The 22,657-nt window shown below is 52.5% G+C and overlaps 1 protein-coding gene across 3 annotated transcripts; it reads right to left on the bottom strand.

Annotated features, from left to right (window-relative positions):
• Window positions 1-6,893: 6,893 nt before the first annotated feature.
• PLPP2 (phospholipid phosphatase 2) lies at window positions 6,894-17,170 on the bottom strand. Of its 3 annotated transcripts, none has more exons than XM_010966599.3 (6): window positions 16,998-17,168; window positions 13,237-13,388; window positions 12,760-13,034; window positions 8,023-8,080; window positions 7,618-7,794; window positions 6,894-7,377 (listed from the first exon to the last, which is right to left on the bottom strand). In XM_010966599.3, exons 1-6 carry the CDS (start codon window positions 17,047-17,049, stop codon window positions 7,228-7,230), a joined length of 864 nt encoding a protein of 287 aa, XP_010964901.2. In that variant the 5' UTR covers window positions 17,050-17,168; the 3' UTR covers window positions 6,894-7,227. The 3 variants fall into 3 exon arrangements, with proteins under 3 accessions (XP_010964901.2, XP_074207520.1, XP_045360181.2); XM_074351419.1 differs by having other exon boundaries at window positions 17,039-17,168; XM_045504225.2 differs by lacking the exon at window positions 8,023-8,080 and having other exon boundaries at window positions 16,998-17,170.
• Between the last annotated feature and the right edge of the window lie 5,487 nt (window positions 17,171-22,657).

Genomic DNA, 22,657 nt, shown 5'->3' with positions numbered 1-22,657 from the left:
AAAATCCAGGATTTTAAGGGTTCAAACAATCTAGTTATCTGTCAGCACAAAGTTGTACATCAGAGCTATTGGCCAATATGACTGTGTACATGCCAGTATCACACTGTTCTAATTATTGTAGGTTTGTAATACACTTGGAAACCAGGAGGCGTAATAACTCCAGCTTTGTTCTTCTTTTTCCACATTGGTTGGCAACTAGAGGTTTTCTGTGGTTCCACATGAATTCTAGAACTGTTATTTCTATTTCTGTAAGAAATACTATTGTGATTTTGGTAGGGATTGCACTAACCTGTAGCTCACTTTGGGTTGTACGTTTTTTGTTTTTGTTTTTGTTTTTTTTTTTTTTTGGTATGGACATCTTAACAGTAGAGTCTTCCAATTCATGAACAGGATGTTTTTCCACGTGCTTATGTCTTGCTTAATGTCTTTCATGTTTCAGAGTTTTCAATGTCCAAGACTTTCACTTCCTGAGTTAAGTTTATGCCTAAGTATCTGATCATGTTACCATATACTATAGAACAAACTACCTCTCTTCTGATTTCACTGATTTCTGTGTTGATTTTGTATCCTGCAACTGTACTGAACACGTTTATTAGGTCTAGATTTTTGTTTGGTTTTGGTCTTTAGGGTTTTCTATAGATAAGGTCATGTCAACTGCAAACAGGGACAGTTTTTATCCCTTTTATTTCTTTTTCTTGTATAATAACTCTGGTTAGAACTTACAGTACTATGTTGACTAGAAGTCGTGAGAGTGGGCACCCATGCCTTGTTCCTGATCTGAGTGGAAAAGCTTTCAGTTTTTCACCATTATGACGTTAGCTGTAGGCTTCTCACACGTGGCCTTTGTTATGTTGAGGTAATTTCCCTCTATTCCTATTTTGTTGAGTTTTTATCATGAAACGGTGTTGAATTTTGTCAAGTGGGTTTTTTTGCACCTGTTAAAATGATCATGTGATTTTTAGCCTTCATTCTGTTAATGCAGTAGATCACATTACTTGATTTTCATGTGTTGAACCATCCTTGCATTTGAGGGATAAATCCCACTTGATCATATTACCATTTTAACACACTGTTGAATTCAGCTTGCTGGTGTTCTGTTGAGGACTTTTGCATCTATGTTCATCTGGGATACTGACCTGTAGTTCCCTTTTCATGTGCTGTCTTTGTGGTATCGAAGAAATGCTTCCCTCATAAAGATGAGTTTAGACGTGTTCCTTCCTCTCTAACTTTTTTTGGAAGAATTTGAGGATTGGTATTACTTCTTTGAATGTGTGGTAGAATTTGCTAGTGAAAACATCTGGTCCAAGCTTTTCTTTATTGGGAGGTTTTTGATTACTGATTCAATCTCCTTATCAGTCATAGATCTGTTCAGACTTTCTATTTCTTCATGATTCAGTCTTGATAAGTTGCATGTTTCTAGAAATGTATCCATTTCTTCTAGATAATGCATTTTGTTGGCATATGTTTATAGCAATTTCTTTGGTCCTTTTCTATTTCTTTGGCATCAGTTGTACAGTCTCCTCTTTCATTTCTGATTTCTCTCCATTTCATTTCTGACTTTGAATTTTTTTTCCTTAACAATCTTTTATGATTTTTTAAAAAGATTTAATCCTTAAATATTTTTAAAATTCCTTTCCTGTTCTCTATTCCATGTATTTCTGTTCCAATCTTTATTTCATCCTTCTAATTTTAGTTCAGTTTGTTCTTTTTCTAGTTCCTTGAGATACGAGTTCATGGCCTTTATTAGAGACTTTTACTTTTTTAACGCAAGCGTTTGTCACCCTAACCTCCCCTCCTAATGCTGCTTTTGCTGCATCTCACAAGTTTCAGTGTCTTTATTATTTTTGTTTGCCTCAGACCGTTTTAAACTTCACTTTTCACGTCCTCTTTGACCCACTGGTTGCTCAAAAGTGAGCTTTGTAATTTCCCGTGTTGGCGAGTTTTCCGGCTTTCCTGCTGCTATTGACTCCTAGTTCCATCCCGTGTGGTCAGAAAAGCACTTGGTAAGTCAGTCTTCTCAGCGTTGTCAAGCGCTGTTTCGTGACCTAATGTGTGACCTACACCTGCGCTTGTGTCCTGTGCTTTAGAAGCAGGTCTATCCTGCTGCTTTGGGTTGGAAGTTCTGTGTACGTTTGCTAGGTCATTTTACCTAGTTCTCTGTTAGATTTACCCATTATTGAAAGTGGGTTCTGAAGTCTCCACTATAACGGTATGGCTATTTCTCCCTTCAGTTTAGTCTAGTTTATGCAGAATTCCAATTAACTGATGTAGAGGCTCAGCCATCAAGCATGTGGAGCTACCTTCCCACACCTTAATTATGACCTTGACCTTAACCCCACACTGACCCTAATCCTTAACCTAAACTTGAACTCCAAACTTTAACACTAACTGTATGTCCTTACTTCTAAGCCTCTAAACAGAAACATCTCAGTAGAATTCCTTCCCTCTGGCTACTGAGACTGATAACTGGATTTTTATTTTGCTAATTTAAGTTAATTTGAATTTTCAAAAGCCACATGTCATCAGTGGTGTCCGTATTTGGACAAAGCATACATAGTGCCCTGTGACTGGCCTAGGAGATAGTCACGTGTGTGGTTTGGATCCCTAATGCTCTTCCTTTAATGCAGGTGGATATTCAGAAACTATATTAATGTTCGGGTTTTGGGGTTTGCTGCTGAGATCAGCAGGAATACCAGCCTCCTGCCCAGCACATCAGTAGGAGATCATGTCTACATTTCCCACAACAGAGATCAAAGGCTGCTCTCCACGTGGCTATCAGGAGTGGGCCAGAACATCCCCAGTGTCAACAGTGAGAAAGCCACGGTTGTCAGTGCAGAAACCACGTCAGCTTTTTTATTTTTTATTTTTTGCCCAGGGGACACTGCCAGAACTCTACAAATCGGACGAGGTGAGGTGGAGCAGAGCTGAATATATTACGTCTTGTCCACAGACACAATATGTAGTTCTCCTACATCAAAGCGGAAAACCAGAAAGCAGAGAACGCTTGGAGTGGCGTGTTCTTTATTTGAGCTGGCACTGACAGGACAGAGGAGGAAGACTTTAAAGGCTGAAGCTGGTCCTAGAAATAGCTCCTGAGCAACTTTTCCAGGCAGCCCTTGCAGTGGTGCTCAAAACAATGTGGTGTGAAAAAGCCCTTGAGCGGCTCTTACTACTGGAAGTGAGTGAGGTTGTTTAATACCCAGAGCGCTTTCCACGGCAGGTCAAAGGAAGAGATATCATTCACAAATACCACAGAAGCACCTCTTGACTGCTTCCTTCAGGAAGACAGTGACCATGTTTTTCTCTTGCCACTTAGGTCACCCATGACCCCCTGCTGAGTGTCAAGGGTCGGTGTCCCTGTCTGAACCTGAGGGCTCCTCTGCCCACAGGTGTGGTGGTGTCACTGCTGCATCTTGGCTGGACCTGGGCAGGGCTGTCGGCCTCTGATGCTGTGAGAGGTGAGCGTTTTCTCTAGAGGCCAAGAAAAGACACGGGCGGGAGATTCGTGCATTCCTCGTGGTTCGAGCAGATGCTTATTGCCGAGCAATTCCAGCATTTTTTCAATTGGAAATTCTTACCCAGTGCCCCAGATTCACAAAACTGTGGCTACTAAATGTATAAACTGCGCTGCTCGGATTCCAAACTCACACTGATAAAAATGAGGCTAAGAGAAAAACTCTGGAGCATCTTTATGTCAGATACGGGACCTAGGAACTGTCCAGCTGCTGAAAATGCACTGAAAGAGGCTTAACAAAAATCACAGGTTTTTAAAACTGCAGTACAACTCTCCCCTCCTCAATAAGAAGGGCCAGACAAGCAGGCTTGAAGCTACTCAGCCTCCAGGGAGAATGACCAAACCACATGGCCCCGGGAGTGACCCTCCGAAAGAGCCCAGACACCACTGCGGCCGGGAATTGGTAAGCAGAGAGCACTACAGTAACCAGTTTTCCAGTCAGGGTTCCGTGTTGTTACAACTTAAATAGGGATTCATTTGGTGAATGATTAGTACATATTTTTCAACTTAGGAAGGTTTACTTAGGCAGAGCTTTCCAGTTTTCATTTCATATAAATGTTTCCAAAATACAGTAAAAAGAGTGTCATAATGGGTTCCTATTCACAAATATGCAGGCTTAACAATTACTACATCGTGCAACATTTGCTTCATATTTCTGTATTGTGAAATATTGTAGGTCATAGCTATTACAAAATTTTGCTCCGGTATACTTCAGTATGTACCTGTAAAAAAGCAAGCACGACTCCCTATAAAACCACAGCACATGCTGCACCTACAACCTCAACAGCAGAACTTCCTGCATACCGTTCAATGCTTAGTTAGAGATGCTTTCGAAGCCAGTTAACATGAGAAGGCGGGGACGTTGGGCATCAAGGGAATGTCATCGAGAAATGACATTTACATGGCTAAGAATCTAGGAGTTTCCCATGAGAATCAACTAAGTGCCTGCCATGTGTGAAGAGGAAAGGAGAAAACACACATTTTCCCTAGAACCATAGATTGTGCAAATCTGAGATTATGCATGAGAGCTTCCATGCAGCCTTGCTGGGGTGAACCAATATGTCCTAACCTTTCGACATGAACATGACCACACACTGACGCTCAGATCTGTAGGAATTACTGGATCTGAGACCTTGCATCCCTGCTTTTCCCATCACGGACCAGAGTGTCCAACACTCAAACAGTACCAGAGGACGCTGCCCCCAAAGGCTGTGAGCTTTCGGGCTTCTAGGGGCGGCTCCAGCCAGGTCTGCCCTCTCCTCCTCCGCCTTCACAGCTGTGCTTCTGTGAGTCTTTGTGCAGCACCGGCTCTCCCACGGTCAGCAGTGCCCGGGCTCTCAGTTGCATCCTCCTCTTTCCCCTCCTCCTGCACTTCTTCTGCTCTTGACTCCTCCCTGCCTGTCCCAGCGCAGCCACTGTGTCCCCCAGCAATCCACACTGGGAGTAGTGTTTACAGTGGCCTATTCCACATGTGGGCCAAAACCATCACTGTGGCCTTGGCTTTCAGGGTCACTGCTCCTGGGAGGAGGGTGAGGCACTGGTTGGTGTCAATCTCATCTGCTCCCTGACTCAGCTGACTCTCCGTGGAATCTGCCTGGGGACTCCTTCCCCTTAACTGACACAGCCACACTCCAAGCCTGGACGTGTCCTTCTCACATGCAATGAGGACTCATCACCATCTTCAGCTGTGTCCTGGGACACCGGGCTCTTTGGCTCCAGGGAGCTTCACAGTGGCTTTCCTGGCCAGGAATCTGCCTGATACTTTAAGGAAACCAAGTTCCTGACCTTCCGCGCTCTGCTGCTCTGCAGTGTCTGGGTCAACTGCCTCCCCATCTGCTGCGGCCCAGGGGATGTCACAGTGGCCACGGGGGTCTTCTCCATCTTGGCCTCCAGTGCAGGGCTGAGAGGCTGCTTCTTTGCCCCCAGGTGCTGCAGAAACCCACTAAGACCAGACAGGCACACCTGCAAGGGGTATGGAATAAGACAGGTTCTGGGTGCAAATAAAACAGAAACAGACATTAAAAAATAAGTAACCCATTTTGCACAGATACTTGGTGAAAAGTTAAACTTATCACTTAACTCTCTGAGAGAAAAGGTAAGCTCTGTATGTCCTGCAATGGCTTCAGGGACACCAGCCGTCCGCGATCAGCTTCAGAAGCTCCAATGTCACCTTAGACATTTCCGGGCACACAGTGTCTGTCCCACCTCCTGGCCCTCTGCTCTGGCCTGGGCCCCACTTCCCTCCTCTTCACTGTTTTCCCAGTTACAAAAGTCTTCCCCACATTGGGGTTTGAACACATTTTTCCTGTTTAGAAAATATTCCTAGAGGTTGGTGTGAGGCCTTATCTATGTTGCTTCCCTGACATTCACTTCTGTGAGTGGTGAGTGAGGAGTCCCCATTCCAGGCCAGAGGACAGTGGACCCATTTTTGAAGCTCCACCTGCACCAGGGTCCATGGAACCAGAGAAAAGGGGTCAGGATGGGGGAGTTTCAGCTGTGGTGAGTCCTCTGGGAACACAGGAAGTGGACAAACTGGGCACCCTGGAAATCCAGTGTGTGCAGGTGCTGGTGGGCCCTGCTGATACGGAATGATCCAAGGGCAGGGGTCCCGGTCACTTGAGGGGAGGCGATCTGAGGCTTCGGTGTGGGGAGGGGGTATATCCTGAGTAGAAAGGGGACAATGAGCCCGGTTCCAGGCTAAAACCCCATGCGTGATCTTTCCAACTGCAACCACGCAAAGGCTCCACCTGGCAAAGCCCCGGCGAGCTGCCGTCTCCCTGGACTCAGACACAGCCCTGCGTGCATCCTCTGGGGGCGCAGGTGAGGGCTCAGGCTCCTCTGGCCATACGCTTACCCAAATCTGAATTTCCACCCAAGTGCTCACATCCAGGGGCCTGGCGGGGAGGCAGGGGGAGCTACGGGTGGGCACAGGGCCTGTGTGGGTGGGGCCTTGGGGGCAGGTCCTGTAGGGGCCCTCGGGAGAGGGAAACTTCCTGGGAGGACAGAAGAGCTGTAAGACCTCTCCAACTTGGGTCTCAGGACTCTCCTACTCCTGGCCCTCCAGCATCCAAGCAACTGCAGGCATCTCCTGCTCAGGGCTCTCTCCGCAGTGTGACCGCCCCCCTTACCCCTGCTACTTGTGCAGGTCTGCCCGACCCCCAGCCGCAATGCTGGGCCTCCTGAGAGAGCGACGGGCAGTCGGTGCTTCTTTCCGCTGACCTCCTGCCAAATGTGCCCAGAGCAGCGACCACAGGCCTCGCTGACTGACCAGCTACTCCCACAACTGAGCTCAGCAGAGCCCCGACAAAAGAGGGTCCCCGCCTCTGCTGAAGGAAAGTGGTCCTCAGAACGGCCGTACAAAACAGAAGTGCTGATAACATTTGTCAACTGAACGCCCTACTTTACTAAAAATCCACATACATAATCCATTTTACAAAAACAGCACCCACGGGGACTTCTCAGTCCCTTCCCTAACCCCACAAACGAAGGGGGTCCTGAGAACAGGGTCTTCCTCCAAACTCTAGGGCTGCCCCAGGCACCCCAGGCCCCTGGTCCCATCTCAGGAGGTGGGGTTAGTGGAACCCGCCCCGGGGAGCCAGCCTGGGGCACCTGGAGCCTGCCAGAGCCCTCATCACCATCCCAGGTGAAGGGCCTGCCAGGACCACGGACATGCTGACCACAGCCTGAGCCCCAGCTGGGAACGGCTCCCGGCCTCAGGAGGAGGAGACCGGGTACCCATAGTGGTTGCGGTCAGCCTCGCCCAGAGTCAGTGTCAGCGAGAGGCTGGGCTTCCGCTCGATGTCCTCCTCCTCTGGGCAGTGCTGTGGGGGCCGGGCTTTGAAGAAGTCAGAGATGTATCGGACCTGGCAGAGGAGAGGAAGGTAAGAGTGGGCGGGGATGAGGGCAGAACCACACAGGGAGGGGCGGTGGGACCCAGGAGGGGAGGGGCACCGTGGGGCAGGGCAACGAGAAAGACAGAGATGGGTTCTTACAGGGAAGATGGGAAAGGGGAGGCCTGGGGTCCTGGGAAGAGAGAAAGAGGGCAAGGGGGTCCCAGAGTGTGGTCTCGGGTCAGGGCAGGGGGTCAGGACCCAGGAGCTCACAGTGAGGCCGGCCACCAGTGCCCCCTGCAGGAGGCCGACGAGAACATCGCTCCAGTGGTGCTTGTGGTCAGACACGCGGGTGTAGCCCACGTACAGGGCGAAGGCCACCAGGAAGAACTGCACGGTGGGCCGCAGCAGCCGCGCCCACTTCCAGCGGAGCCGAGCCTGCACATAGAGCTGGGGGCCGAGAGCCAAGAGCAGCCGTCAGCATGGGCCCCTGCCAGGCTCAGGTCCCACACAATGCACAGATGGAGCACTGGGGCCAGGAGTGAACCCACAGACCCAGGACCTCCCGTTTTTATGACCGAACCAGTTAGCCCACCCATCACCCCCTCACCCACCCATGGAAGGGGAGTGACTTGGCCACTGCCCCACAACAAGCAGGTCACAGAGACACAGACTCACCGCCAAGAACATCATGCAGTACATTCCGAAGGAGGAGTGCCCAGAGTAGAAAGATAATCTAAAAAGGGGGTGGGGGCCAGCAGGGTCAGGAGGCCGGGCAGAGGGCAGCCCCCAGGGCTCAGAGGCCAGGCAGCTCCCGCAGCATTGCTGCCTTCCAACACCGCCCCCCCCCCGCCCCGCCCCTCCTGCTGGTTTCCCTAAGCCCGGGACTCAGCACAAGGAAGGAGTTCATGTAGAAACACTGCTAGCGTTAGACACCATCAGTTCTTCCCTTTCCACTTTTCTGACGATGCAACAGAAAGTCCCAGTAGGGGTGCGTGGTCCTTAGGGCCTCACCATGAAGATGCTAAGGGCCCGGGACACAGACCCAGGGTAGTCAGCTGTGTCCAGCAAGCTGTTAAAACCACAGCTTCACATTCACTGTGTTTCTATTCAAGGTTATTTTCCATCTGCGGCCCCTGATGCAAGGTTCACATTTTCTTTTTATATAATTTCAAGTTTTAAAATGGCATATTAAGAAACTCCAGAGGTCCACTCCACCCCCCTGATAAAAGCAACAGAAAAACTGACAACAATGATGAGAATCAGATTGGGGGTGGCCATGTGCACCAGACGGAGCAGAACAGACCTCACTTACAAAGAACTGTGACTGTGTGGTCCCAGCTGGGGGCTCCCTGGAGCACTGGTCGGAAACATTCATAGGAAATGTAATCGTCACTGCTGCCTGGGGCAGTGGACAGCAGTGGAGGCAGACAGACTAACCAAAAAGCTTGGGAGGAAAGGCCAGGGAATCAGGTGCTCTGGAGAGTAAGGGTTGGAAGTCTAAAGGCCAGGGCTGCACCCATGCTCAGGAAAGAACTGAGAAGGCCCAAGACTCTCACCTCTGGCCGACCTTCAGGTGCTGCAAGCTAAGACAGAGTTGTCAGTGGACACGCCCCAACACTGCACAGAGCCCACCTGTAAACCGGGAGCTTTTCCCCCAGTTCCAGGTGTTCGCAGCTGACAGCAGAACTTTATGGCCACCCGTGACAAAGAACACAGACTTCACAAAATTAGTTCAGGAAAGTCACTAAGCAAACAACCAGCAACATCTACAACAAACAGCAACAGCAATCCTTGGGGAGAGTAGGATCTGATTTCCAGAGCTGCTACTTTATAATGTTACAGGTGCTCAGTTTTCATAGAAATAAAAGCAAAAATAAACAAGTGGGACCTAATTAAACATATAAGCTTTTGCACAGCAAAGGAACCCATAAAACAAACAAAACAACAACCTACAGAATGGGAGAAAATATTTGCAAAAGATGAGACTGACAAGGGCTTAATCTCCAGAATATGTAAACAGCTCATACAACTTAATAACAAAAAACCAAACAACCCAAACCGAATACGAGCAGAAGATGTAAATAAGCAATTCTCCGATGAAGACACACAAATGGCTAATGGGCACATGAAAACATGCTCAACATCCTAATTATCAGAGAAATGCAAATCAAAACTACAATGAGGTATTACCTCACACCAGTCAGAATGCCCATCATTCAAAAGTCCACAAGTGATAAATGCTGGAGAGGGTGTGGAGAAAAGGGAACCCTCCTACACTGCTGGTGAGAATGCAGTTTAGTGGAGCCATTATGGAAAACAGTATGGAGATTCCTCAAAAAACTAAAAATAGACTTACCATATGATCCAGCAATCCCACTCTTGGGTGTATATCCAGAGGAACTCTAAATTGAAAAGATACCATGCACCCCAGTGTTCACAGCAGCACTATATACAATAGCCAAGACATGGAATCAGCCAAAATGTCCATCGACAGATGACTGGATAAAGAAGCTGTGGTATATTTATGCAATGGAATACTACTCAGCCATAAAAAAGAATAAAATACTGCTATTTGCAGCAACACGGATGGACTCAGTCCATTACTTTAAGTGAAGTAAGCCAGAAAGAAAAAGAAAAATACCATATGGTATCACTGAGATGTGGAATCTAAAAGAAAAAAAAAAAAAAAGGACACCAATGAACTCATCTATAAAACAGAAACAGACTCACAGACATAGCAAACAATCTTATGGTTACCAGAGGAAAGCGAGTGGGAAGAGATAAATTTGGGAGTTTGAGATTTGTAAATGTTAACCACTACATATAAAAACAGATTAAAAAAACAAGTTTCTTCTGTACAGCAGAGGGAACTATATTCAATATCCTGTAATAACCTTCAATGGAAAAGAATATGGAAACGAATATATGTATGTATATGCATGACTGGGACAGTATGCTGTACACCAGTAATTGACACATTATAACTGACTATATACTTCAATTTTTAAAAGCCCACTTTTCAACAAAAAAAATTACAAGGCACACGGGGGGAAAAAAATGTGGGCAATACACAGGGGGGAAAAATCTACTAATAGAAGCTGTCCCTGAGGAACCCCAGACGTTAGACTTACTAGACAAAGACTTTTAACGTGTCATTTGTGTTCAGAGAGCTAAAGGTACTGTGAAAATGTCTCACCTAATATAGAACATCAAGAAGAAACAGACGTTATAAAAATGAACACAACAGAAATTCTGGAATTCAAAACTGTAGTATTTGAAATAAAATAATCACCAGAGGAGCTCAAAATCAGACCTGGGCAGGCAGAAGAGTCTGTGAACATGGAGCCAGGTCAGCTGAGAATTTTGGTCTGAGGCACCAAACATAAAAAGAATGAAGAAAATGAATGCGCCCCAGTCTTGTGGGACACCATCAAATCGTAGCAACATATACACAATAGGTACTCCAAAAGGAGGAGAGAGAAAAGGACAGAAAGAATATTTGAAGAGGTAATCACTGAAAACTTCCCAAATTTGATGAAAAACATTAATCTACACATCTAAAAAACTCACTGAACTCCTAATAGGATAAACTCAGAGACCCACAAAGAGACACATTCTAATCAAGCTACCAAGAGACAAAGTCAAGGAGAAAACATTGAAAGCAGCAAAAGAAGGGACTTATTATGTATGAGGAATCTTCAATAAGATTCGCAGCTAATTTCTTATCAGAAACCATGGGGGCCAGAAGGACGACATATTCAAATTACAGTAAGAGAAACAAAAAAACCTGTCAATCAAGAATTCTCTATCCGGCAAAATCATCCTTTAAAAATAAAGGAGAAATTTAGACATTCCCAGACAAGCAAAAACCGAGAGAATTCATAGCTCATACACCTGCTCCACAAGAAATGCAAAAGGGAGTCTTTCAAGGAGAAATGAAGGCTACTAGACAGTAACTCAAATCCACACAGAGACATAAAAGACAACAGTGAGAGTAACTACAAAATATGAACATCAGTAATAATGTGTTTTGGTTTACAGTTCCTATTTTTCCCTCCATGATTAAGTAAAAACATGCATACATCATGACATGTTGAACAGACTTACAGTGCTCATTCCACATGACATACAAGTATCAAATCATTGTGTTGTACACCTGAAACTAATAATGTCATATGACAACAATACCTCATTTTTTAAAAAAACTGCATAAAACAGTAATTATAAATCTATGTTGATGAGCACACAATGTATAAAGACATAATTTTTGACAATAACCTCGTAGAGGGTAGAGTCATATAGCTGCAAATTTTTTGCATAGTAAATACCTATGTAACAGAAAAGGCCTTGGTGGAGAAACTGAAAAACAAAAAAGATACAAAATATAGAAAACAAATGACAAAATATCGGTAATTACAATGAATGTATTAAACTCCCCGATTAAACGGCAGAGATTGGAGAAAAGATTGAAAAAACATCTGTGTACAAGATGCTGACTTTAGATTCAAAGACACAAATAGGCTGAAAGAACAAGAATGGAAGTAAACAGTAACTGAAAGACAGTGGGAGTGGCTACACTACTCTCAGACAAAATAGATATTAAGTCAAAAACTGCTGGGGGACAAAGGACATTATATAGTGATAAAAGGATCAATCCATCAAGAAGACATAACAATTGCAAAGATATACGCACCTAAAAACAGAGCCTCAAAGCACACAAAGCAAAAACTGACAGAAGTGAGAACATGGATGAACTCTGAAACATTGAAGCAGCCAGACACAAAGGCCACACAATGTGTGATTCCACTGATGTGAAACGTCCAGAACAGGCCAGTCCACAGACACAGAGAGTGGGGGACCTGGTTGCCAGGAGCTGGGGGAGGGGGGCTATAGAGAATGGACATGGAGTTTCTTTTTCCATGATGAAAATATTCTGGAATAACATTAGGAGGATGGATGCACAACATTGTGAATGTGCCAAAAATCAATGAATGGTACACATTAAGACGGTTAAGCTGGTGGATTTTACGCTATGCGAATTTCACTTAATTTTTAAAGAGGTAAAATAAGAACATCAATTAAATGAAAATTCTATCAGTAGAGATGGTGAGAGGACAGAGCAGAAGCATGAGAATGGGGCCTGAAATTTAGGAGGTGGAGCTTGTCTCCTGACACCTACTGTTTCGCTCCTGGGCCTGCCGGCATCCCTGGACCCTCACCTCCCGTCTGTGGGACGCAGGCCAACAAGCACCTCCAGGCCCTGCTCCCGCCTGTTCTCTGCCAATGTCTTGCCTCTTCACCTTCTCTGTCCAGCACCTCATCCCTCAATAACCAGCTCCTGAGGGCCCTTCTCTAGCACCCCTCTGCTCCTGGGGGTGTGTGTCTGTGCCCAGGCCCTCCAGCACTGCCCACCTGGACTCGGTGATGTTAGCAGGGCTTCCTCTGCACACCTCCGCCTGCACGTACACTGAGCAGTTGACACGGCTCCAGTCGGGGTCACACACTGCCAGAAAGTTGGGCCGCAGGCGGCCAGTCATGTATTTGGCCAGATCTGTCAGTGACTGGCTGACAGCAGCCCCGAATAGGAATGTCCCCAGCACCTTGTAGATGGCGGCCAGGTAGTTGTTGAAGTCGGAGCGGGAGTAGAGGCGGTCCGTGTACACCAGGTAGGCCTCCCCGGCTGACACCTGCAGGGGTAGCAGCCGTGGGGTCTCCACCAGGCAGGGGCACTGGGCCTCGCTAGGTCCCACCCACTGAAAGGGGTCAGGACTCCTGGCTGCCCTGACGTCACCGGGACCCAGGCACTCTGAAAGGGGCCCTCTTCCCCACAGACACCACCCTGGGCAGAACTAACACCCACCCGTTCCCTCGGAGGCTCTCTGCCCTTACAAGGATGGCGGTGGCTGAGATGATGACCCCGGCCATGAGCCCGTGGGTGATGGTGTCTGGACGGTAGGGGTACCGGATGGAGTCATCTCCACAGTAGAATCCACGCTTGTACGGGGCATTCACGAGCGTCAGGATGGCAAAGGGCAGGGCGGCTGGAGGGGGCAGGAAGAAAAGGCTGGTACCACGAGGCCCCTGCCCCCGGCTGCAGGCTCCCATGGCTGAGCTCCGGGGCCACATACACAAGCTGGGTTGTCCATCCTGGTTCCCTCACCTCCTGTCCACCCGATAGCTGGGAGGAGCTTTCCTTGAGTCAGATGGGAGGTTGCTGCCCCCATTAAAACCCCCTGTGGTTCCCTGTCATATCAGATAAATAGCACTTCCTCCCCAGGCCCACACTCCCCACCCCCATCTCTACCCTCTCCCCTTCCCCCTGCCCTCCGCACAAAGCTGGCACATGTCACATCATTCTCGCTGCCCAGAACATCTCTGACTGACCTCCACTCACCCTCCTGACTGCTTGCTCCTGGCCCCACTCTCACAGGAGGAAATTCCCATTCTTCATGTTTCTGGCCCCTGTGTGTAACTGTGCAATTGCCGTGTGATACTTGGACCACGGCCCTCAATACACACACCCATCTATGGGCACCTGAGGGGTGGGGAGGGGGGCCACCGTGTTCAAGGCTCAGTCCCCAGAGCTGCTCCAGGCCTGGCCAAGGCCAGTGTGTCACAGGCCTCCCTGCTCATCACTCTAGGGCCAGCCAGAGATCGGGGACACACTGCGGTAAGGGGGCACTGAGATGCCTGCACCCCTGGGCTGTCCCTGAGCCAGGCACACGGTGACTGGCAGACGCAGCCAGGCCCTAGGAGCTCCGTCCAAATGCACACTCAGGAGCCACAAGCCATGACCAGGCTCTGCAAGACAGCACCACAGCACCAGAGCCCTGGGCTCTCTGCTTCCGGGGTGGGTGAAAGGGACAAACCCAGGCAGTGTGCCCTTTGCCCTGGCAGGACAGATGACAGGTATAGAAAGGTGTGGCTTTTCTGGGGCCAGAATCCCAGAGCAGGGGAGGGTAGGGCCAACTCCTTCTTCCAAAGGCCAAATGCAAGGGCCTCCAGGGCCACTCCGTGCTGGGGCTGAGTCTGGGAAAAGACTCAGTGGAGAAAATACAGAGGTCTGCTTCTTGGAGCTTAGAGGGGCTAGGAATAAAAATCATAGGGGAAGCACAGGGAAATATATACAAGGTCTTGTGGTAGCTCACAGCGAAAAATATTTGACAATGAGTATGTGTATGTTCATGTATAACTGAAAGATAGTGCTCTACACTGGAATTTGACACAACATTGTAAAATGACTATAACTCAATAAGAAAATGCTTTAAAAAATTAAATTAAATTAAATTTAAAAAAAAACAAACATAGGGGAGGCGGCTGCTGCTTCAATAGGGTGTCGGGTAGGCACACAGAGAAGGTGGCGTAAAGGAGGAGGCCCAGAGGTGGGCCTGGGCCCCGCTGGGAAGGGCTGGGAGTGAGGTGGGAGGCTGGGTGGCAGGGAGCAGGGGGATGCCGGCACGAGATCTCTGCCTGCTGTGAGTGAGGGCAAGGGTGGAGGCAGACAGGCCTCTGAGAAGACTCCCAAAGTTGGGAGGAGGGGCAGGGGAAGGAGATCAAATCTCAGAAGACTGAGAAATCCAGTCAGGCCCTATCCCTGTGGCCTGAGCCGGGCAGGGGCCCACACGGCGTGCCCAGACCAGCGAGGTCAGCCTCCCAACCCTTCTCCCTCAGCCCCAGCCCTTTCCTCTGGAGAGTCAGCCACCCCCACCCACCCCACCCCCCAGCCCCCCACCATCCGACCTGGGATTCAGGAAGCAGAGCTCAGAGCACTGGAACTGGGGCCGCCCTCTGCCTGGTATGCTCTGGCTCAGATGTCTGTGTCACCCACCCCTTCCCTGCCCCCACCCTGGCAGACACCACCAGAGCTTCCCTGCCCTCCCACCCACCTCCAATGTCCTCAGGAGCCTGTCACCATCGAGAACTGAACTGTTCATGTATTGAAGCTTCCAGAATGGAAGCCAGGTCTGCCTGACCACCAGCACCTAGTACAGCGTCAGCACACCACCCAGTCTCAGCTCCACCTCCCCCGCCGTGTGACCTCCAGCAGGTGGATGAACATCTCTGGGGTGAAACGCAGGGAACTAGGGAACTGAAACTCGGTCTCATTGTCTAGAGAATCCTTTATAAGTTTAAATTTAACCTATGTCTGAGCAGATACTTTTGCTTGAGAAATGGAAAAAGTTATCCGAAGGGAAAAGAGAGCCCTGATAGATCTAATCTTGCCTGACCACACTGCTTGAGGGTCCCGACTGCTTAACCTTGTTTTTGCGAAGTACTCTGCTGCACAGAGCAGAAGGAGTCAGGGGAATGAGCGGAGAAGTGAGGGCGAAAAGGGCAGCCAACGAGAAGAAGCCACAAAGAGGAACAGATAAAAGGACCCAGCTGAGACCCCCAAGGGCGGCAGTTCCTGGTCAAGCCACCCGGGCTTACGGCTCCCCCGCTCCCCGCTCCAGCGCCTTTTCTTCTTCCCCTTAAGCAATAAAGCAGCTTTCACTCTGTCCCTCTGCCTGTGCTGCGAATCCTTTCCAGCCAGCGGGCAAGAACCCACCTTTCTGTGGGACCTCCATTCTAAGGGGGAGTCTCCCATCTGCTAACAACAAGCTCCTCCCTCACCAGCTATTTGGAGGAAAAGGTTTAATCATTTGCATGTTACCTAGTGCCTGGCATACAGTAAGTGCCACACATAAATGTTAAAATAAATAATAATTGCTCAGGAAGTGATGCCCAGTGTTGGCTGACGTCCCCTGGGGGCTTTGTGCTGCCACCTGGCCCACCCCAAAGGGGTCTCTTCCAGGACCTGGGAGTAGAGCCTGACATCTGCCATCGGTCAGAGCGGACCCGCGGGTCCCAACAGAGGAGCAGCACCAGCCAGGGGGTGGGGAGGGCAATTTAGGCTGGAGGGGCCCCTCCCGGTGCCGGGGTCATGGTCCGCACGGCCTGGGAGCAGACAAACACTCAGCCTTTGTTCCCTGGGGGAGGGGCGGGGAGGGGACCTCGGGCTGCCCCCTCCCCCGGCCTGGCCGCCAAACCCGCTGGACAGGTTTGGTCCGCGCCACCCCGAGTCCCCCAGTCCAACAACAGCCGGCGGCCCAGCCTTTCTTCTGCCTCTCCCAGGCCCGAGGGGAGAGGGCGGCTGGGAGCGGGTTCGAATCCCACTACCGGTGCGTCCTGGGCCAGGGCTCAGCCCTCCCTGACCCGACAGGGACTGCCGCCCGAGGGCCAGGGGTTGGAGGGCCTCCAGGCGACCCGCGGTCGCGCCACCCACCCGGCCCTCCCCAACCGGGCCACCGCCCGCGTGAATCACCGCCCTGGCCCGACCGGGCAGGGCGGGAGGGGGAGGCATACTTGGTCCCCCGAACCCCTTCCAGACGGCGACTTCCTGACACCGACCCCCTCCGGAACCTGGGACGCGTAGGGGAAACTGAGGCCCGGGAGGGCGCAGGCAGGCGCTAGGGCACTAGGGGCGGGGGGCGCAGAGGTCGTTTCGCGGCCTGAGTGTCCCCCCAAGTTCTCCCCACCTCCAGAGGGCCTCCGAAGGGTGGAGGCGCCGCGCACCCCACCACCTGTCCTACAAACCTTCGCAGGGAGCGGGGACAGGTACCGCCTGGGAAGGGGTCCCCCCTCAAACACCAGGTCCCAGCGGCTCTTACCGACCAGCACGCACAGCACGTCGAGAAGCACGAAGACCCACCTCCGCTCCATGCCGCCCCCGCCCCGGGCCGCGCCCGCGACCCCCGGTGCCCGTCCCAGCGCGTCCCGTCGCGTCCCGGCCGGGCCCCGGGGTCACATGGTCGCGGAGCCGGGCCCAGCCTGCAAGGGGAGGGCAGGACAGAGCAGGGGAGCGGCGTGCGGGGCGGAGCAGCCCGAGTGGAGGGGGCGGACTCTGCCCCCGCCCCGCCCGCGAGCTCAGGGCGGAGAGCGGGTGGAAAGTGCGCGCGGGGGCGGCCGGGGAACCCGGGTCGGTACCGAGGAGGGGTGGCGGGTCTCCGAGCTGGGAGGAATCGCCTGCGCCCGACAATCACCCCGCCCGCAGACCGGGAGGCTGAGGCTCAGGGACGGAGAGTCCGGGATCACCCCAGAGCGTCCGGGTCCGGGTCCGGCAGCACGCCCCCGTCACACACAGACTGGGCCGGCTGAGTCGGCGAATAAGGGGAGACGGAAGGAACAAAGGAACGGGTGAGTGAGGGGGTGAACGGACAGACCGGCAGAATCGGGGTGTGGAGGAGGATGGAGCACCGGCTCCCACAGACGCGTCCGCCCGGGGCCCTCTCTGAGCCTCGGTCTCCTCCTTGGAGAGTGGCACTAGTGCTGTGTGTGAGCTAGTACCTCGGAATCAGGAAATGCCTAAAAACTGACGGGGTGTCATGGCAAAACTGCGGAGGTTGGTTTTCTTTCCTCCTAAGGCTTAAATCCACTACCCTGGCACTTGAGAAGATCAGGTTCCTCAACACCCACCCTGTTTGTGCCAGGCCCTGTTCCTATGTCGCACACTTACTACCCCGAGAGCAAGCCCCGCCAGGAGGTAGGAACTTGCTCACCCTCTGGACAGGGTCAGCGTTGGGGCTGGTGCCCCACGTTCCCACCAGGTCCCAAGGCAGCTCTGAGTGGGAGGCTCCTGGGGGTCAGAAGCACGGAAGCTGGGGAACCTGAGGCCCCAGGGGCCCATCGCATTCACTCTCGGTGTCCACGCACTCCCACTGGGTCTTCTGGGCTGGAACCATCTGAAAGGGCTTGGTAGTGCCAGCACCTTCTCGAGACTCCCGCTTCGACCCCACAGGACACCAGAGGGGTTCTGTCACTCTCTCAAGGTCACACAGTGAGAAGATGGAACCCTAGCAGCCTGTCCCCAGCCTCACCGCCTCCAAAAATCTTAAAGCAGATGCTTCTCAGCTTCTTTCAGAGATGAAGGGAGTCAGGTCCACGGAGGAGCAGCCCCTGGCCAAGGTCAAGCATCTGGGACTTAGGAACTAAGAGCCCCTGTACCTGCTTCCTGGGAGGGCTAGCGGGAGTGGGGGTGGGGCGGGGGGGTCCAAGGAGAGAGCCAAGTCGTTGGAGTCAGGGACAGTGCACAGCTGATCTGCAGCTCCTCCACCACTGGGGTTGAGGGGCATTTCTCTGGGCCAAAGCCCCTGCACCCCAGAACAACTATCCTTAAGCAAGCCAGCAGGCACCCCCACACACACTCAAAATAACTCAGCCCACCCCCAGGACATGACAAGCTCCTGCATGGAAACTGCAGGACCTGGATTTTCCATCTGTGGTGTGGCAGAGACACGGCGTGGGAGACACGTCCCAGCAACTCCCCTTTTCCAACCACACACCCCAGGAGCTGGGAGGGCACATCCTGAAAATGCAGCTTCCTCCCCCAGACTTCCTACAAGGTGGCCAGAAGAATCAGGTTACTTGCCCAGAAGGTCGCCCCCGCCCCATCTGAGCAGGGGTGGAGCTGTCGCCAGGGGGCCAGTCTCAGACTGGGGAGGCGGGGCATCCAGCACTCCTCCCAGCGAGGCCCTGCCCCAGGCAGGCTCAGGCTCAGCCTACTGCCTTCCCCAGTGCACTCACGGGGAAGGGGCAGGCCCCAGGGAAAGGCAGTTCAGACATCCACTCAGTCCCTCATTCACTCATTCATACCTTGGAATCACCTGACAAAGTACGGGTGAAGGTGTGGGTGTTACATTCTTATTAGCCGGCACCGTTGCACTTTTGTTCACTTTAACAGTGGACTCAACTTTCAGTTAAGGTAGAGGTGTGACCTTATATTGGAGTCAACAAAACGCAGGTTCTTTATGGAGTACCTACTGTGTGCTGGCAGGGGGCGGTCACTGGGAGGGGCTGGCCCAGGTTGCACGGGCAGAGGCTGGGTGGGAAGGCACAGGGCCTGTCCTGATGAGCTCACCAGATGGCTGGAGGGAGGGTGGGCATGAGGCTGGAGCACCAAAGTGGCCATCCTCCCCTCCCTGCTGACCTCAGTCTCACTTGTCCTCAAAATACCTGGGCAGGGTCAGGATTAAAATGTAGTGAGGGCAGCAAGGATTAGGATCAGAGTTAGGATTAGGCCTGGCTCTCCTGCTGGAATCTGCTTAGGCCCCTCGCAGGAGAACCCAGGGCAATGAGGCCAGCCTTGGGGACAGAGTGGGGCTGGGAGCCCGGTGGCTTCTTCCTCACCTGCAAGCTGGAAGGTGCTGATGGTCACTAAGCCCCTAACTGGGTACAAGGCCTTGCCTGTGTCTCCTGGAGACTGGACCAACCCCCTGTGCCTGGTGGTCACTCCTAAGCACTGGCGCTCAGGGCTCAGAGGCTGTGGCTTCCTCTCGCCCGACTGTCTCAGCTCAGCCTGCGGGACTCTGGGCTCGTTCCCAAATGGACTGCTGTGACGATCAGAGAGGGGTGGCTGGGGGTGGGCAGAGAGGGGTCTGCATGCAGTAGAGCCGCCTGAGTGCAGCCTCTCGTCACCTCTCTCTGTACTTCTCCTGGGGCTCAGGCCACGTGGGAGTCGTCTCCCTGACAGAGGCTCCATTCCCTCTGAGGGTCCCAGGGTAGAGGCTGCCCCTCCACTATGCCTGTGATAGGCTGTGACACTTGGGCAGGACTGGCAGAGGGACGGGTGGCCTCAGTGTTTCCTTCTGCACCTGCACAACAAGCACAGGATGACACCCCCAGCAGCCCAGCTGACTGGGACGCACTCCTGCAGTGGTGAGCATAGGTGTCGGGGCCGGCTTCCTTCAGAACCGAGTATCCCTGCTAGCACTGCTCCTAGCACTTGGCGACCTTCGAGTCACAGGCAGAGTGACCCTCCTGGTTTCAGCACTGAGCCGCTGTCCTGTCCTGTCCCGGGAGCCCCCTGGGTCACCCTGACCCACAGTCCCCTCCCTGTCCCCACCCCCCGCCCCGGAGAGTGCTGGCACCACCATCTGTCTGCTCACTCCCAGCCCTGAGCTCCAGGCGCTCGCTCACTCAGTGCTTCTGACCGAAAGTGAACCAGTGAGACAAACTCAGTGCCCAGAGCCCAGGCCTTCGTGGGGTCCTGCCATGTAAGATGAGCCCGTGAGCCATCTTCATGGAGACTTGGTCTCCACCTGCTTCTCTGAAAACGTGAGAGAAAATGGGGGTCACCACACCACCCACTCAGTCAGGCTCCCATTCACACCCCTTCCGTCCCTGCCCCCAAAGCCAGGACGCTGGGCAAGGAGACTCACGCAGAGCTGCTGAGCACGGACCCAGGCCCTCTGGGGCCAGGGTATTATGACTGGTGAGGAAGGTGAGGGAAAGGGTCATGGGCACTACGGGAGGGCCCCTCCTCGCTGACTGGACAGCCCAGCACAGCAGGGGCTGAGTTCGCTTCCCAAGGGCTCCCGGGCGCCCCAATTCTGCGTCCTCCCTGGGCAAGAAGTGCTGGGGCTCAGACTCTGCAGGGGAGGCCTGGGGGCTCTCTGGGTCACTGGGGCACCTGACCCCACAGAAGCCTCCACACGCTGGGGAAGGGGGTTATTCCAGGGGGTGGGGCAGGAGCGGCCTTGGCTGGACCGTGAGGCTAAGCCACGGCTCAGCCTCGACATCTGGACACACACGGGGCACTAAGTGTGCCAGGCAGCACAGTCTCCATGTCCTACAGCCACCCAGAAAGAGGGTTGGCAGATTTAACAAAAACACACACAGGACTTGGTTAAATCTGACTCCTAGATGAGCAACAAACCATTCGATGTTAAGTACGTCCCAAATACCGTCTCGGATATACTTACTCTGAACACTTGTTCCTGTCATTGCAGTCTGTGTGTCCCCTCGTTCACCTGGCAGCCCCACCCACGAACCCGAAACTGGGAAAACAAGCAGGGACAGTGGGGTCCAGTCTGGGCAGGCCCAGGGTCCCCAACACAGCCTGGTTCAGGGAGGCTCATGGCAACCTCCCCCCCGCTTCCTGGCCCCACAGACACAGCCTGTGCGTCAGTCTCCAGGTGTGGCCCTGGCGGATGCCTGGCTCCTTCATCAAAGAGGGGCTGGAGCAGGTTCGCCTCCTGGCTTGGTACCTCCACATGGGGTCAGAATGTAGGAGCTCACAAAAGACCTCCTCTCCCCCTGTGAAGACACTGGATAAACTAAAGCAGGAAGACGACAGCAACACGTCTCCACAGAGGTGGAGGCCTGGGTGTGGTCCTGGTGGGGCTGGGATGGGAATCAGAGAAGCCCTGCAGCAGGAAGGGCCTGGTTCACCTCAAGACCCCTGGACCAGAGGTGAACTGAAACCACACAAGCAGAGACCTGGCAGCCCCGGGATGGACTCTGGAGACGTCACCTTGGCAGCCGAGAAGCCTTCCTGAGGCAAGTGGGACCCACATTCCTCGTCCTAGGCCCTGTTGTTCAATGCCCAGTGACAACTGACAGAACAGGAAGCTCCTGGTCAACAGCGATGCCCCCCAACTCCAGTCTCCCGAGAGCCCCCCTCACTGCGGCCCTGCTCCCTCCCGAGGAAACTGCCAGTACCCTGGCCCGGCACGCACTCTGGCCTCAGGGCTCGCTCCAACCCAGCTGCCACCATTCCTGCCCCCAGACTTGGCTCCTTCTCCCCAGAAGGCCAGCCCCTCTCCGGAATGCCTGTCTGACCCCATGAGGGGAGTGACCCCTCCTGCCCGGCGAGAGCTCCCGGTGCCCGGATGGGCGTCAGGCTCAAGGACAAATCTCACCCAAGGACTTTTCTTGGAGCTACTGGTGAAGAGGCTCTCTGCAGGGACCACAGATTTCAGGTCGCGTCCTGGGGCTTCTGGTGGCGCCTCAGGCACCATGCAGGGCCGAGCGCAAAGCAAGTGAGGAAGAGGGAGCAGAGCGCTGACGTCACGATGACACTGGCCCCGGAGTCTGCTCCTGCGCCCTGGACACTCCCCTGCCGGTGCAAGAGTGACCCCCACCCCAGCACGGCGCTGACCTGCCACCACCACAGGGGCACGACTGGGTCCCGGCTGGTGGGAGGAAGGCACGCAGGCATGGGGAGCTCAGCAGGGCGCTGGTGGGATCCGAGTCAACACGATGGAAGTAACACGTTTACAGACAACCACCAAAAAGGGGGAACTGTGGCCTGTAATTGTGGGGGGAAGAGTAGTAACAGAATCATCTCCAGAAGTGATCCGGATGCTAAAACAGCACACTTATACAGGAACTTTATAAAAAGGATAAAGAACACGCACACAGATGTAAATTGGAGCATTTCAGCAAATAAATGAAAAACCCAAGTGCAGATACTAGAATTAAAATACACAACAAAGGCGCTGACGATGCCGTGGGGCAGACCAAGTGAGACCCCAGAAGAGCAGAGGGCAGG

This window comes from Camelus bactrianus, chromosome 22 (assembly GCF_048773025.1).
Source record: "Camelus bactrianus isolate YW-2024 breed Bactrian camel chromosome 22, ASM4877302v1, whole genome shotgun sequence".
Classification (NCBI taxonomy): Eukaryota; Metazoa; Chordata; class Mammalia; order Artiodactyla; family Camelidae; genus Camelus; species Camelus bactrianus.
Note: the sequence above shows the minus strand (reverse complement) of the source record. Positions and strands in the feature narration are given on the sequence as shown.